Source organism: Carassius gibelio, chromosome B21, assembly GCF_023724105.1.
Source record: "Carassius gibelio isolate Cgi1373 ecotype wild population from Czech Republic chromosome B21, carGib1.2-hapl.c, whole genome shotgun sequence".
NCBI classification, from domain to species: domain Eukaryota; kingdom Metazoa; phylum Chordata; class Actinopteri; order Cypriniformes; family Cyprinidae; genus Carassius; species Carassius gibelio.
In genome coordinates this window covers 10,397,208-10,411,863 of record NC_068416.1, presented here as the reverse complement: position 1 = coordinate 10,411,863, position 14,656 = coordinate 10,397,208, and the positions used below count along the sequence as shown (strand labels likewise).

At 36.2% G+C, this 14,656-nt stretch overlaps 1 protein-coding gene across 2 annotated transcripts; it reads left to right on the top strand.

Moving 5' to 3' along the window:
• Positions 1 to 353: 353 nt before the first annotated feature.
• Positions 354 to 14,368, top strand: LOC127985918 (Krueppel-like factor 5). 2 transcript variants are annotated; one of them, XM_052588132.1, is made up of 4 exons: positions 354 to 619; positions 6,825 to 7,617; positions 7,739 to 7,798; positions 13,008 to 14,368. In XM_052588132.1, exons 1-4 carry the CDS (start codon positions 485 to 487, stop codon positions 13,184 to 13,186), a joined length of 1,167 nt encoding a protein of 388 aa, XP_052444092.1. In that variant the 5' UTR covers positions 354 to 484; the 3' UTR covers positions 13,187 to 14,368. The 2 variants fall into 2 exon arrangements, with proteins under 2 accessions (XP_052444092.1, XP_052444091.1); XM_052588131.1 differs by having other exon boundaries at positions 354 to 655.
• Positions 14,369 to 14,656: the final 288 nt, after the last annotated feature.

Sequence of the window (14,656 nt, the reverse complement as noted above, 5' to 3'; positions counted from 1 at the left end):
AAAGTGATGTACAAAACCAGCCAATAAGCCAAACTTGAGAGTCCTGCTAAGACCATTTACCAGCATGATATTTTAATTCATAAACAAGGTTCTCAACACAGAAAAAAAAAGTTCGTTTTTATGGTGAGCAAAGAAATATTTTTTTATAATACTAAAGCCTCAGCATAAATTTCCCGGATGGGTATACAGAAAAGCAACGCCTCCATGTTAAACACCTCTCAGGTGAGCCACGCCTACCTGCTCTTTGATTGGAGAAGGCGCTCTTTCCTTCGCTCTGAATGGCTAACGCAGCTGTCACTCAAGTACTACGTTTTCACAATGTGATACTTTACAACAGGTAAGGCTACCTGAGTGGCACAGGGAGGGTTTTTGGATACACCGCTCATCTGGATGTAACGACAAGGACGTTAACAATAATCACGTATATGTGTATTCGTAAATAAAAATAAGATTAAAATATAATATCCGATATTTGCATATAGAAATGGCAAGTGTAGGACTGGCTGTTGGCGCACCGAATGCAGAGGAGAGGGCGGTTTTCACGCAGCTAAAACCCGTGCGGATGTGTAGCGCGGATGGGCCGGAGGACTCGTCTGTGTTTGAACACGTCAAACCCGCGGTGAGACTAGTAACAAACGCTGTCGAAATGGCTCAGGTATGACAGGAGCTCTGTGGTGTCTGACTTAAACTGGAGAACAAAACAACATTTCAATTTCAAAACCTCACAAAAAATATATTAGAACAGATGCACTTTTAAGAGAAAGCACTTGCTCAGTAACAACAAATGATCTTCACGTACGGCTGTCGGTAAAGTGTCTTTTTTTGTTGTTTTTTTACTGTTCTTGTTGAAGTGTGCATGTTACATCTTCACATTAGTGTCAACTAAACTGTTGTATGTTTGTCTCGCATTGCGTTTACATTTATTAAATTAGCATAAGTATGAATAGTTGTGCAGTGTATTATTAGTATGAGTATTCGTATTATTATTACTATTAACACATAAAAATAATAAATCTCATAGTATTTTTATGGTTATGCTTTTTTTTTTTTACATTCAGAAATTGAAATAAATGAGAATTAGATTAATTGTGAAGTTACTAAAGTAAATGCCTTAACACCATTCTTTATTTTATGCAGTAACAGCAAATTATCTTTCAATTTGCATGTCAGTTTTGCAATAAACACTGACGTCATGCAGTTCTGTACATAGTCTAGTTTATAGCTGACTCTAACTTGACTTTATTTTGAATATATTATCTCAGATGGAAGAGAGATCATTGAAACAACTTTTACATGTACACTACGACATTAACGCAAATTAAAACAGCCTACATTATAAGAATCAAATGTGTGTACTGTGTACTTGAAAGCAAAGTAATCAAATAATATAACCATTTACTTTCATTACCTAGTTTTTTGTGAAGTAAAATTATACACAAATGCTTAGCGACTTCATTACACAGTTTGAAGTTATGTAGAAAATCGTAGTGTCGTTTAACGCTGTGACAGTGTTAGTTAAATGTTTAAGATTTAGTTTGCTCTTTGCCTTTGGTCAGACTGCTTTTAAAGTATCACAATGGCCTTAAGTATCTTCTGTACATATCTGTTTTAATTTTCATATCTGAGACCACAATGGTTGGGTCTGAAATGCGAATTTAATGTGCTGTGTTGGATCTAGGAGTATGCCGGTATCAAATTTTCATGTTGCGATTAATTGCTAATGCTTTTATCATGGTATACGCTATTATCACGATATTGAAATCGATATTTGAAAATAAATAACCTATTAAGTCTAAATATTTAAGTATTTGGCGCTGTGATGAACAACACAGCAAATCCAAAAATCTGAATGGCTATTTAAACACATTTTAGAAAGTTGAGCAGCTGCTTTATTTATGGGGTTTCCAGGTTAACGGCTGCATTTTCTGCAGTTTAGCGCCATCTGCTTTCAGAGAGTGAGTGTGCTTTTATTAAGCGCGTCTCTCATGTGTTCCTCATGTGCTTCTCATGAGTGCTTGTTCATCAGAGCGCACACGCGTCTTTTAAGCAGCGTACAGCGGTGTTGTGCATTTTTACCAGTTGATGGGAAAAGTATTCTTAAAATACATTCCAAATTCAGAGTAATTTGTAATATACAATTATTTATATTTATTACCGTGATATATTGCATTACCGAATACCGGCACATGTCTAGTCGGATCATATGGCGTCCTAACTAGAACAACACTAGTTTATAACTGCCTGAGCCAATGACTGATGACCTTGTTGTACTCCTTCAAAAGTTTGTAAGGCCACAGGGAACATGTAGGTTGTTGGCTACACTGAAGAAAACAGCCTGGGCCTTTGCATGGTCTGTTTGACCTCATGACCCCCAGTACTTGTTGGGAAAAGTACATAATCAAAGTCTAAATTAAACTAGATTGCTAAAATAATCCAAAAACCAACAAAAATCATTATTGTAAATGAAGATTATCTTAATTACATGATTGATTTGGCACATCTATTCATAAAACATGGCTGAATCATATCGTCTCACAGTGTCACACATCGCTATTGCAGTAATTAACTTAAATTTTCTGTTACAAAACCAGTGGTCACTGCTGTGAAGAGTAGTCATGGTCCTGAAAAGCCAAAACAACTGTTATCTATTTCCCCCAAAGCCATAAAACATCATTTTCATCTCAAAGGTTTTGTTTTCTCTTGCTGCTGCCCTCGGATGATTTGTGCAGTTATGGCTTCAGTAAATGGACAAGAAGCCTATCAGTCGGGTTTTATGGGGATCTGTAGACGAATCTCCATCTTTCAGAATTCCTTTTAGGCCATAAAAAATGATTATTTCACAGGGAAAGACCTTTTGTGTTGTAATTAGGAAAAAGGTCTTTGGGCTAACAGGGTATTTGGACTCTGGAATATTCTGTGAAATCTCACGTCGGAGACAAATATCATGCCGTTTCCAAGGCTTCTGAGCTTCATGTGCTCCTTTACAAATAATAAGACTTTTTTTTAATGGATAAGATATTTAATGTTTTAACGCATTCTTAAAGGGATTTTTCGGCACAAACTATACTGATATTCTATAATCATTTACTCACCCTCATGTCATTCTGTGAAAGTTAAAAGAAGTTATATTTTTTATGAAATGATGTCTTAGTGTTTCTTTTTGGCGTTCATGAAGTGAAAAGTTGTTTTAGATCTGATTGACTTTGATTATATGGACAAAACGATTTTATTGGTTTATTTTTATTTTTTTTCTGGCTCAAGAAATAAAGTCATACAGGTTTGGAACAATGTGTAGGTGAGAGAATTGATGGCAGAATTTAAATTTTTGGGTGAACTAACACTTTAAAGAGTGAATGGAGTGAGCCATATTTTCAACGAACGTCGACACTGAGCGACACGGAAACCTATGGCTTATTTATCTCAAAGATAATTTTTATGCCTAACTCGGCTCCCAGCCGTTATCGGTCCCTAAAATACATAACTTAGCCGTTGTAAATGTTCTCCAATCATTAACTCAGTTCTTGGGCCAGGGTTCAGCTGCTGTTCATTCTCCTTACACAAACCCAGTGAACAGAACCGGGTCTCTAAGGCCAACGGAAGCTGTAGCCAAGGGCACTTGCCTCTTTGCCAGTACCACATAACACAAGGCCTGTTTGTGCACAGAACTAAGGGCAGGGGCAGTACGCTTGCCAGGTCTAAAGCTATTTTCCATTAATTACCTGGTTTTAGCTTTCCAAAGCTGGCCTGATGGGGATGAAGGTGATATTGTTGACGTTAACATTATGAGAGTACAATTGTCTGTAATAAATGGCTCATCCACAGCGATATGAAAAGCTGCAGAAGCGTCAGCATTCATTGTGCATTCCCCGAGAGTACATGACCTCACATGTTAGGGTATGAGTTACTTGAAAGGATGAAGATATTTGTACATTAAACCACATCAGTGGGTTGTCAAGGAAATGCATTTTGACAATACATGCCTTATTGTTGACATAGCTGCCACTTCAGACAGCTGGACAATACAGATCTTTTGAAAAAATTATTTTTAAATATAATGACTGCTGTAAGTTCAACAATAAAGGCAGCTGTGTGTTTTAAGCGGGGTACAAATGTCTGCAACAACATTAAAATTCTTTAAAAAATATAACTTATATTTTTAGTTCTTGTATAATTCTCTCTTTATATATGACATTTTAAAATATTTTAGAAATTAAATTAAAAAATAAAGATTATAATTATGTGGTCTTGTGTATTCAAGGTGTGAATTCGATGTGTTATTAATTTTAATTAATAGTTACACCACAAGTCATTTAATTGAATCTTTTCTTGAAAGTGATGTATATATAATTATATAAAAAAAAAAATCATGAATCCAACATGAATACAAAGAGTGTGTTTCTTAGAATGTAGCACATGCAGCTTGAGCACGGCTGTCCTTAAAGGGTTAGTTCACCCAATAATCAAAATTATGTAATTATTAACTCACCCTCATGTCGTCCCAAACCCGTAAGACCTCCGTTTATCTTCGGAAAACAGTTTAAGATATTTTAGATTTAGTCCGAGAGCTCTCAGTCCCTCCATTGAAACTGTGTGTACGGTATACTGTCCATGTCCAGAAAGGTAAGAAAAACATCATCAAAGTAGTCCATGTGACATCAGAGGGTCAGTTCGAATTTTTTGAAGCATCAAAAATACATTTTGGTTCAAAGATAGCAAAAACTACTACTTTATTCAGCATTGTCTTCTCTTCCGTGTCTGTTGTGAGAGAGTTCAAAACAAAGCAGTTAGTGATATCCGGTTCGCGAACAAATCATTCGATGTAACCAGATCTTCTTGAACCAGTTCACCAAATCGAACTGAACCGTTTAAAACGGTCCGTGTCTCAAATAAGCATTAATCCGCAAAACTCCCTCTGAGTTAAAACAAACCAATATTCCAGAGTAATTAATGTACTCAAACAGTACACTGACTGAACTGCTGTGAAAGAGAATGAGTCAGTATTTTGTTCATTATCTGGCTCGGCTCGGTGTTCATCTTCAGTTCTCTCTTCACAGCAGTTCAGTCAGTGTACTGTTTGAGTAAATGAATTACTCTGGAATATTGGTTTGTTTGAACTCAGAGGGAGTGTCAGCCATGTTAAAAAAGTTAACAGCTTAAGTCATTTGCAGATTAATGCTTATTGGAGACCCGAACCGTTTTAAACGATTCAGTTCGATTTGGTGAACTGGTTCAAGAAGATCCGGTTACATCGAATGATTCGTTCACGAACCGGATATCACTAACTGCTTTGTTTTGAACTCTCTCACAACAGACACGGAAGAGAAGACAATGATGGATAAAGTCGTAGTTTTTGCTATTTTTGGACCAAATTGTACTTTCGATGCTTCAACAAATTCTAACTGACCCTCTGATGTCCATAGGACTACATTGATGATGTTTCTCTTACCTTTCTGGACATGTATACTGTACAGTATACTGTACACACAGTTTCAATGGAGGGACTGAGAGCTCTCGGACTAAATCTAAAATATCTTAAACTGTGTTCCGAAGATAAACGGAGGTCTCACGGGTTTAGGACAACATGAGGGTGAGTTAATAATTACATAATTTTGATTATTGGGTGAACTATCCCTTTAAAGCAATATGATGGCATACCAAAGTCATTCTAAAATCCATTCAATCCATGTATTTTTCTGTATAAAATAATATGCTAAATATAAGCATTTTCACTAGAGGTCTCATGCTTGGTTGGTTAGTTTTTGGGGTTATTTTGGTTCAACACTGAACGTTTTGTTCAAGACAGGTATTTAGGCTGTTCAGGTTTTTGCATATGCTAACCAATTCATCATCACACATTTGACTTGCCAATTGACTGGTTTGGTAAATCTGGTTCTTCATTATCGCACAAATGCCCTCATCTATCAGTCTCGGGAGTTCACAGCACTGTTGCACCTCAATGGCTCTCCAGGGTGCACTCGTTTTTAGAGTTCTATTTTTGTACATTGTGCCCATATCTCCTCTTGCTATCACATGTCACTGTTTTGGTTTTGCTTTGTGTTCCAATCCTTCATGGCCGCCACACCTATGAGGTTTCTATTTACTCTGTGTTGCATTGGAGCACTGTGCAGAGCTGCTCCATTGAACTTGCCATTGTGTGCACGGTTAAAGCAGGGAATGATCTCCCACTGCTTGTACCTGGTGCTGCAATCACAAATCAACTGTGAAAGACAATAACACTGATCTCCCTTTTCAAATACAATCTTTCAAACAGCTGTGGTGAAGCGGAAAGGGTAAAATGGCAGAGCAGACATTTCAGTTTGACGGCAGCTAATCCAATTACTAAATCATGCACAAAACCTATCAACATGGACTGCATACAATGAAAAAAATAATAAAAGCATACAGTGAACTTTAGAAAGAAATGTTTCCATGCAATTAAATGAATGCATAATTAGGATTTCCGTTTCGGCTGTTGTTTTACAACTTAGAATTCTTTATTTATTTCTACTAGATGCAAAGAAAATTCAAAAACATTCTGCTGCAACAAATAAAACTTTTATTTATTCAATTTATGTTATTTTATTTAAACAATATATAAAGTAATGCTCCACTTAATTTCCTGTCAATTGTACAATTCCTGTCATAATAATATTTTCCTGTCAATCTGGTTATTCAGACGAAAACATTTTTAATTAATAACTTCCATTTAACAAATTGAATTTGACTACACACAATGACATAAAATTTGGATAAAATAATCCATTTTGAATAAGCAGGACCAATGCACACTAGTGTTATCTCATAGTTATCATTTTCTGTTTCAGACACGGATGGAGATGGATAAATATTTGCCCCAAATCACCCCACTGATTTCACCAAACATTACGGATAAGAAGTTCCGTCGGGAAAGCGCCTCGGTGGTGGATGAGTATTTTGCAGATGAGAAGCCAGCCCCTTATAGTCTGAACATCAACGTTATCCTGCCTAATACCACACACCTTCGCACGGGCCTTTATCGCCCAAACAAACCTCAGGTGCATCAGATCAAAACTGAGCCAGGGGAGGACGAACCCTGTAGCATTCAGACACTCCCCGAATTCACCTCCGTCTTCAGCGTGCCCCAGACGGTCAACAGCCTCTTTATCAAACCTGACATACACGTCACAGATGAGCTCCACATTGGCCCTCAGCAGCCAGCGGTCTACCAGATGCCCGTCAGCAGTAGCGACCTTACCACAATGACCTTCTCCCAGAGTCAATCGATGAATGGAATCAGTGCATCTGGCAGGACCATGCTCAACCTGAACACAGTGGCCTTGACCACGCAATCTGGCGAATTTGTCATGCCCGAGCCATTCTACACTTCACCCCAGCCGCACAGTTTGCCTCCGTCGCCCCCCAACTCCCAGCCTGGGAGTCCCGAGAACCAGGCAGAGCTCATTACCTCTGTTCATCCTCCCCCGCCGTACCAGGCTAGAATTGGAATGAAGGTTGGACAGATGACCCCTCACTCCATGCTAATGGCCCACGGTCAGGGCATCCTCACCGGACCCAGATACAACCGACGGAGCAACCCTGAGCTGGAGAAGAGAAGGATTCATCATTGTGACTTCCCAGGTTAGTGTGCCATTCCAATAAGTATTTTTTGGATTGCATGTGACATGCCTTCCTGAAGATGGGCAGAGATTATCAGGGACGTTTGTCAACTAACATCTGGGCAATTTTCTCTCTGTACCAGGATGCGCCAAAGTTTACACAAAGAGCTCTCACTTGAAAGCACACCAAAGGACTCATACAGGTAAGAAATCAAATCAAATTCAAACTCTAACATAGACACCCTAAAATAAAAATTCTATTATTATACACTTTTTTTTTTCCACCAACTTCATTCCAACTCTATTTGATGTGCTGAACATGGAGAAAGGGGATAATGAAATACTTTTTCATGCAGTTACAAAGAGACTGAGGCTTTTCAAGCTTCAAAAAGTCTTCTGATGTTATACAATAGCTTTGGGTGAGGAACAAATAAAATGTACTGTATCGTAATCTTGACATTCGTGTGTCTGATATGAATGATTGATAATGATTGCAAAATGTTTACAACTTAGTAAAAAAGTAATATTTAAAATAAATGTATTTCATAATCAGTATAGTTCAGATCTATTAACATATTTACTGACATATTGCTTAAGACTTACTGATATCAAACTTTTTAATTCAAATTTATTTGAAATACTACTTGTGCACAATGCACATTTCTTAATATTAAGCCTAAAATGTGTTTAAATGTCACTATTGATGAGGATTTTGAGATATTTGAATAATATTTTTGAATAAAGTCTTTAAATTAAGTATACTTTCAATAGTTCCACTTTAGCATAATCAAATATATTGTATCTTTAGTTGGACTTCAGCACTACTTCCGCACAATTAAAGTGCATTAAGTACAAAATTAGTTGTTCCAATTTAGCAGACTTTAAGTTTATCAGTTTAGTATACCAAAAGTACAACATAAACATGTAAATGTATTAATATTCTTATTTAACATGAAATAAATCTATTTCAAATAAATTTCAGAATGTATTTTTCCATAGGGCAGACAAAATTTTTAGTTTGTTAAAATAATCCAAACTTAAAGGAAAGACTTGAAGACTTGTGTAACTTCTCATGTAACCATTTTTAAATAGGGAAAACATGGAAGTCTTTGGTGGCTTCTAAATTTATTCATTCATGTTTGGATCCTAAGGAATGAATGGTGCTAAGCTAAATGCTAGCATAGTAGCGCCGCGCACTACAGCGATTGAGTGCACGCTCTGACAGGTACATTATTCAAACTTTCTACAGTAGGTAGAAAGTCATAGAGGTTTGGAATAATATAAGGTCGAGCTAGCTATTCAAGCAGATGTTTCTACTTGACCAGTTGCAATGTACCATCAACACAAAAACTACAAATGCTGCAACAGCTCGCACAGAGATGACAGCCCAAGGACAAGAGATGTAGAAAGACAGAGAACAGGGTGGAGGGAGAGATTAATTGACTCTCTTTTCATGCTTTTATACACAATGTGTCTGCATGCCTGTACAAGCCCTGCATGCTTTCCCGAGGGGGAATCGCCAAGTAGTGGAGGAAAAACCTGTTCCTCCTGCTTTTTCTGTCTGTGTTCGGGGGGGAGGAGGAGTGCACCGCCGGGACAAAAGAACTTGGCAGTTTCAGTGTGTTCAGCTCGGCGTAAGATGAAACCCACTGCAATCCCACCACACTTTAGAATGAAACCGAAATCTTCTTTCGCAACACAAATGGGTCTAATTTTGTTCACATGACGTTAAGCTGATAAAAGCACCTTTTCCGCCTGCTTTTTTCATTCTTTTCGAATCTTTTCGGGGTGGTCACAGTCACCGAGAATGTAGAGGGATTCCCTGTAGCCTGAGGTATAATTATTGTTGTACTCTCACTTCCTGGCACCCTAGAGGTATCTTCGTAACTCTTTAAGCTTTGTATAAAACGTATGTTCCCGTGTGGTACAATGTAAATCAAGTACATGTTGCAACTGTGCAAAATGTGTTATAATGTATACAACTAAATAATTATAGTAATTTGGGCAATGTGATTACATTAATTTTATCACAGTTAAGGGGCATTTTTAGGCATAAAACCATGGTAAAATCACTGTAAAGCATGGCCTCGTGTGTCTTATTGGTAAAAGACACTAATATTTAATAAATAGTTAAATGTATTATAATAATTGGGCTGTCAATTAATAAAAAAATTACATTTTTATCACAGTACATTGATTACAGATTTATGTAAGTCAAAGACATAAAATTATTTTGGCAAACAAAAGCAGATAATGTCACATATCACAGTTTATAATCTTGGACCATAAAAAACACGTTTGTAACTCGATTTGCCAGTTTTTAAAAATATTTTTTCAGATTTTTGATTTTTATGTAGGTCATTTTTAAAATAATGAATTGCACTAAAACATAAAAATTCCCACTCCACATAAAATAAAATCAAACTAAATTATTTGGTTATGAATATGCGTTCCCTATTCTAAAGCGTTACCAAACAATTTTCAGTAGGTTTCGTTGCGTTATTGTTATCACGTTAATCTTTTAGTGTTCTTGCCGGACATTCAATTTTAAAACTGCAGTGATGTGTACAACAACCAATTTAATACCATGTTGCCAGATTAATGTTCATATATTTCAGATAAAACCGACATGTTTTTTTTTTTTTTTTGATGAGCCTGTGTTGTTCGGCCCTCTATCCGTCTGTAAGGTGTGTTTATGTTGTCACAGGTCAGGTAGTCACTCCTCAGGTGGACATGGTGTGGAGTTATGTTTCAAAAGAGGTTGGGGGTTGGGAATGATCCCGCCGCACTGAAAGCTGTCAAACAACAGTTTAAGAGCTCTAGAACATTCCGTGCTGACAGATGAAAGTCAGAACAGGTCGATAGCACGTGTAATTTTGATGTCATCGGGAATGACATGTTCTTTTCATGATTAAAAAGTATGTCAGGATGTACTAGATGTGCTCTAACAAAGCAATTAAATACAAGCCTGCAGAACTTGTTCGCTTTGTAATTTAAGGAGTAATCTAAGCAGCTAGCTTGGATTATGCTAGCGGCTCTTCAAAAAACACTGCCAGTTTGGTGGTGCATATCTAAACATGCTTTACAGGAATGTTACAGAATATATTCTAAAAGCCTGACTTGGTGTTCATAACCTAAACAGCTTTCACAATGCTTGTGATAATTTATCAACTTATTATTTCAAGGGCACTTGGTGCGTTTGTGAAAGCCTTGTATTATCTTAGTAATGGAACTTGTTGCCCACCTTCCTCAAATAGAAGCCACTGATAAAAACCTTACAATTGCCTCATTTTATGTGTATCCATGCAAGTTTGTGGTGATTAGTAGCGATTATTGATTAATATTCCTTGTGGTTTTAAATGAATACCGATTAATACTGATTGTTGTTCTTAGTATTCTTATGATGGTGAATTAGATGTGTAGCAATATTCAACTTCCACATTTAAAGGTTGTGTGAGCAGTAAAATACTTTAGCGATAACAGATTAACCGTTGGCCAACCTTAAGCTAAACAAATAGTATCTCTGTCTAAAGTGTTTGAAGGGGCGCATTAACTTGTTCAAGACCCTGAGCTATTGGAAGCCTTGTCAGATTAAGAGGACATCGGTTCATCTGCTTTTGAATTCTGGTTTCACGTATAGAAAAGAAGGAGGGATGAGGGCAATTCAGAGAGCCAGTTAAAGAGCAAAGATTGTGCTCTCTTCAGTAATTTCTGAGAGCTGTGCAGTTTCACTGTGCTGAAATTAGTAGGTTGAACTTGAAGCATTGTGTTTCAAAACAACAATTATCGTTTGATGTTATGTGGTTAAACACCTCCTATGGAAAACTTGTGTTTATTGGACTATAATCAGAGTCTTAAGTGACTAATGAAAGTTAAAAATGTCTTTGTAGAGTAAATGGTAACTTTATAAACTTTTTACTTTTGTTTAAGGAATTTATATTTTTATTCAGGATGGATTAAATTGATCAAAAGAGACGACGGTGAAGACGTAAATTCAGTACTTTTGAGTTTTTGTTTTGAAAATGTATTGAAGAATTTTGAAAGAAACTTAAAATATTAAGCGGCATTACATCTTAACATTGATAATAATAAGAAATATCTTGCACACCAACCTGAATGATTTATGATGAATTATGTGACACTGACAACTAGTAATGGATGCTGAAAATGTAGCTCTGCATCACAGTAATAAATGATATTTACAAATATATGAATTATGTTGTGTATTACTGTAAATTGATTTTTTTTAAGAAACCCGTGGGCGGTTAGAAATATTTATGTCTGGTAAAAAAAAAAAAAGTCGCTTCTCATAATAATAATTCATGACATGCACAACAACATACCTGTACTAAATAAATATTTATTTCAAGCATTAAACACAAACCTTACCTATTGTTCATGAAAATCAACTGAACAAAAGCTCCTGCTTACACCTGTCAGTCAAACTTCAGTGGTCATGAAATAACATGTTACCGAAAGAAAGGCTAGGATTTTAGTTTGACATTTGACATTAATGCAGCAAATAAAAGATTAGAATTATAAATTGGAAATATATTAGAAATCCTCTCTCACTTTGTTTCTCTTTCCCCGTAATTTATCTCTCCATGATGCACATACAGATACAGTGGTAGTTTAGGGTCACATGTGTTGAATGAACGTTATCTGTTCTCACTGAACGTGGCTTTTCAGGATTCAGTGCTATGGCAAACCTCGCAATGTCAGATCTTATCAGCGTGTGTTAAGCACCATGGAAATGACTTCCGTGTTTACACATGGGAGTTGTATTACTCTCTAAACCACAAGCACATACACGTCTAATTCCTCTATAACTGCCATTTAAAAATGTCACGATACACATTGTAACATGTTCAAGCTGGACGTTGTATGAATTGCCAAATTAAAGTATAGAATCATTCTGGTTAGCTGTTTAAGTTCAAAGTAGTTGCATTTAAAGTAATTATTTTTCTATTGGAATATATTGTAAAATGTAATTTATTCCTGTCATAGCAAAGCTGAATTTTCAGTATCATTACTCCATTCTTCAAAGTCACATGATCAAAGAAAGAAAGAAAAAGAAGGTTTTAATGAGCAAGGACGCATTGATCAAAAGTGACAGTCAAAAATAACTTTCAATTCACTTTTGATTCATCAAAGAATCCTGATAAAAACAAGGTTTCCATAAAAATATTAAGCAGCAAAAACATTTTTAAAATAAAAATAACCACCGCTCATAATTGAGCAGCAAAATGGCATATTAGAATTTCTTAAGGACCATGTGACACTTAAGACTGGAGTATTTGCTGCTGAAAATTCAGCTTTGTCCTTACAGGAATAAATTATGTTGCAACAGAAAACTGATACATGAAGCTGTTATTAAGGTAAATCAGCATGATCTTTTTGTGATTGTTCTAGGTGAGAAGCCATACCGGTGCAGTTGGGAAGGATGTGACTGGCGTTTTGCCCGCTCGGATGAACTGACGCGGCATTACCGCAAACACACCGGCGCAAAACCCTTCAAATGTGTCGCCTGCAGTCGCTGCTTCTCTCGTTCAGACCACCTGGCACTGCACATGAAGCGCCATCAAAACTAACCAACCCCACATCCTTACTTTTTCAACTTTTATAACAGTTTTATTGTTCTAAATATTTCACAGCCAGTTATGTACGAAGATCAAACCAGTGAAAGCTCTGCCGTACCAGCACTCCAAACGTTTTTACTGTAATGAAGAGGACTGGACATCACTACAGCATCACAACACAGGGCTCCAGTAGAATGTATACTGTATACTGTACATATGTTTTGTATGTGTGGATGTCTGTAGATTAATGTGAAAAGTTATGAGTTTTATACTTGACTTTCCTCCACTTTGTCTGACTAAATTTGAAAATGTTCCTTCGGGACCGTCTTCCTTATAACTTGAAATGTAAAGTTTGATTCATTAATTCCAAGGTAATAGTTAATTGTTAATTTTGGATGACAATAACAATATATCTATGGAATTTCCCGCTCACAGAAAGCCATTTGCATTTGGGTAAAATGCTACGATAAAAAAGCAGTAACTCTAATGTTTGCTGTTCTCACAGTTGTGTGTCCATGGATACAGATCTTTACGAGACCCTTTAAAAAAAGCGCTCGGATCAGTCATGTGTTTGACATTTCGTCTCTTTGAATGCCAGAGAAAAGTCTGATGAATGAGACAAATGCGCTTTCAGAAGCATTTGAGCATGGGTGCCAAATTTTCAGATGAATATTAGCTGTTCACGTGTATTTTACAAGAGAGTTGATTGATTTATGCAAACCAAAATGCAGCATTGTCATCTAAAACTTAAAAGAAATGAAGAAAGTTAATCAATCCCTCACATTTCCAAAGAACAAATTATTCATATTAGTTGTGAACATTGTAGCATTTCCCTTTTGTAATACCCTTGAGACCTGTCTTGGGCTTTCTGCAGCATAATGACCGCAATTTATATATGCCTCTCAAAAAAGTTCTCAAGTTCCCTTTATTTGCGTACATGTCCTTCACTTATGAGGGGAACTCTGGTGGATCAAAAAATACTGTACATACTGTAGTTAAAGTTAAACTTGTAAATACTTTACTCTTTGAAGATAATTGTTTTTATTTTGAACAAATGGGGATTTTTTTTTTTTTTTTTTTTTTTTTGAATGTGGGTGAATTGAGTTTGTAGATCTTGCATACTAAGTGATCCGTTTAGCATTTTGTATGTACTTGTATGAATACAGAATTTTGGAAAATAAAAGAATAATTAAATTTCTTGTTGAATAGTTTTTTTTTTTTTTTTTTTTTTTTTTTTTATATGCTAACCTGATTAGGTCCTAGGATTGTAAATAAAGTCCTCGCTGGAATGTCATTTCAGTATTGACTACCTAGTTAATAGGCCTACTTATGTGATGGAAACTGATATTTCCGTGTAAGCCATGTTATATGAGGAACAATGTTCTTGGAACTATATAAAATGGTGACTTTTTTATGCATCTATGTAGATCTATATCATATGAGACAACTTCCTTAAACTAAGGTAGGCTATTTAAGGATCGA

Excerpts from the sequence above, each read along its gene's own strand:
- LOC127985918 (XM_052588131.1), top strand. The coding sequence starts at position 485 with ATGGCAAGTGTAGGACTGGCTGTTGGCGCACCGAATGCAGAGGAGAGG. Across the intron at positions 656-6,824 it reads ACGCTGTCGAAATGGCTCAG|ACACGGATGGAGATGGATAA; the intron begins GTATGACAGGAG and ends TTTCTGTTTCAG. Across the intron at positions 7,618-7,738 it reads TCATCATTGTGACTTCCCAG|GATGCGCCAAAGTTTACACA; the intron begins GTTAGTGTGCCA and ends TCTCTGTACCAG.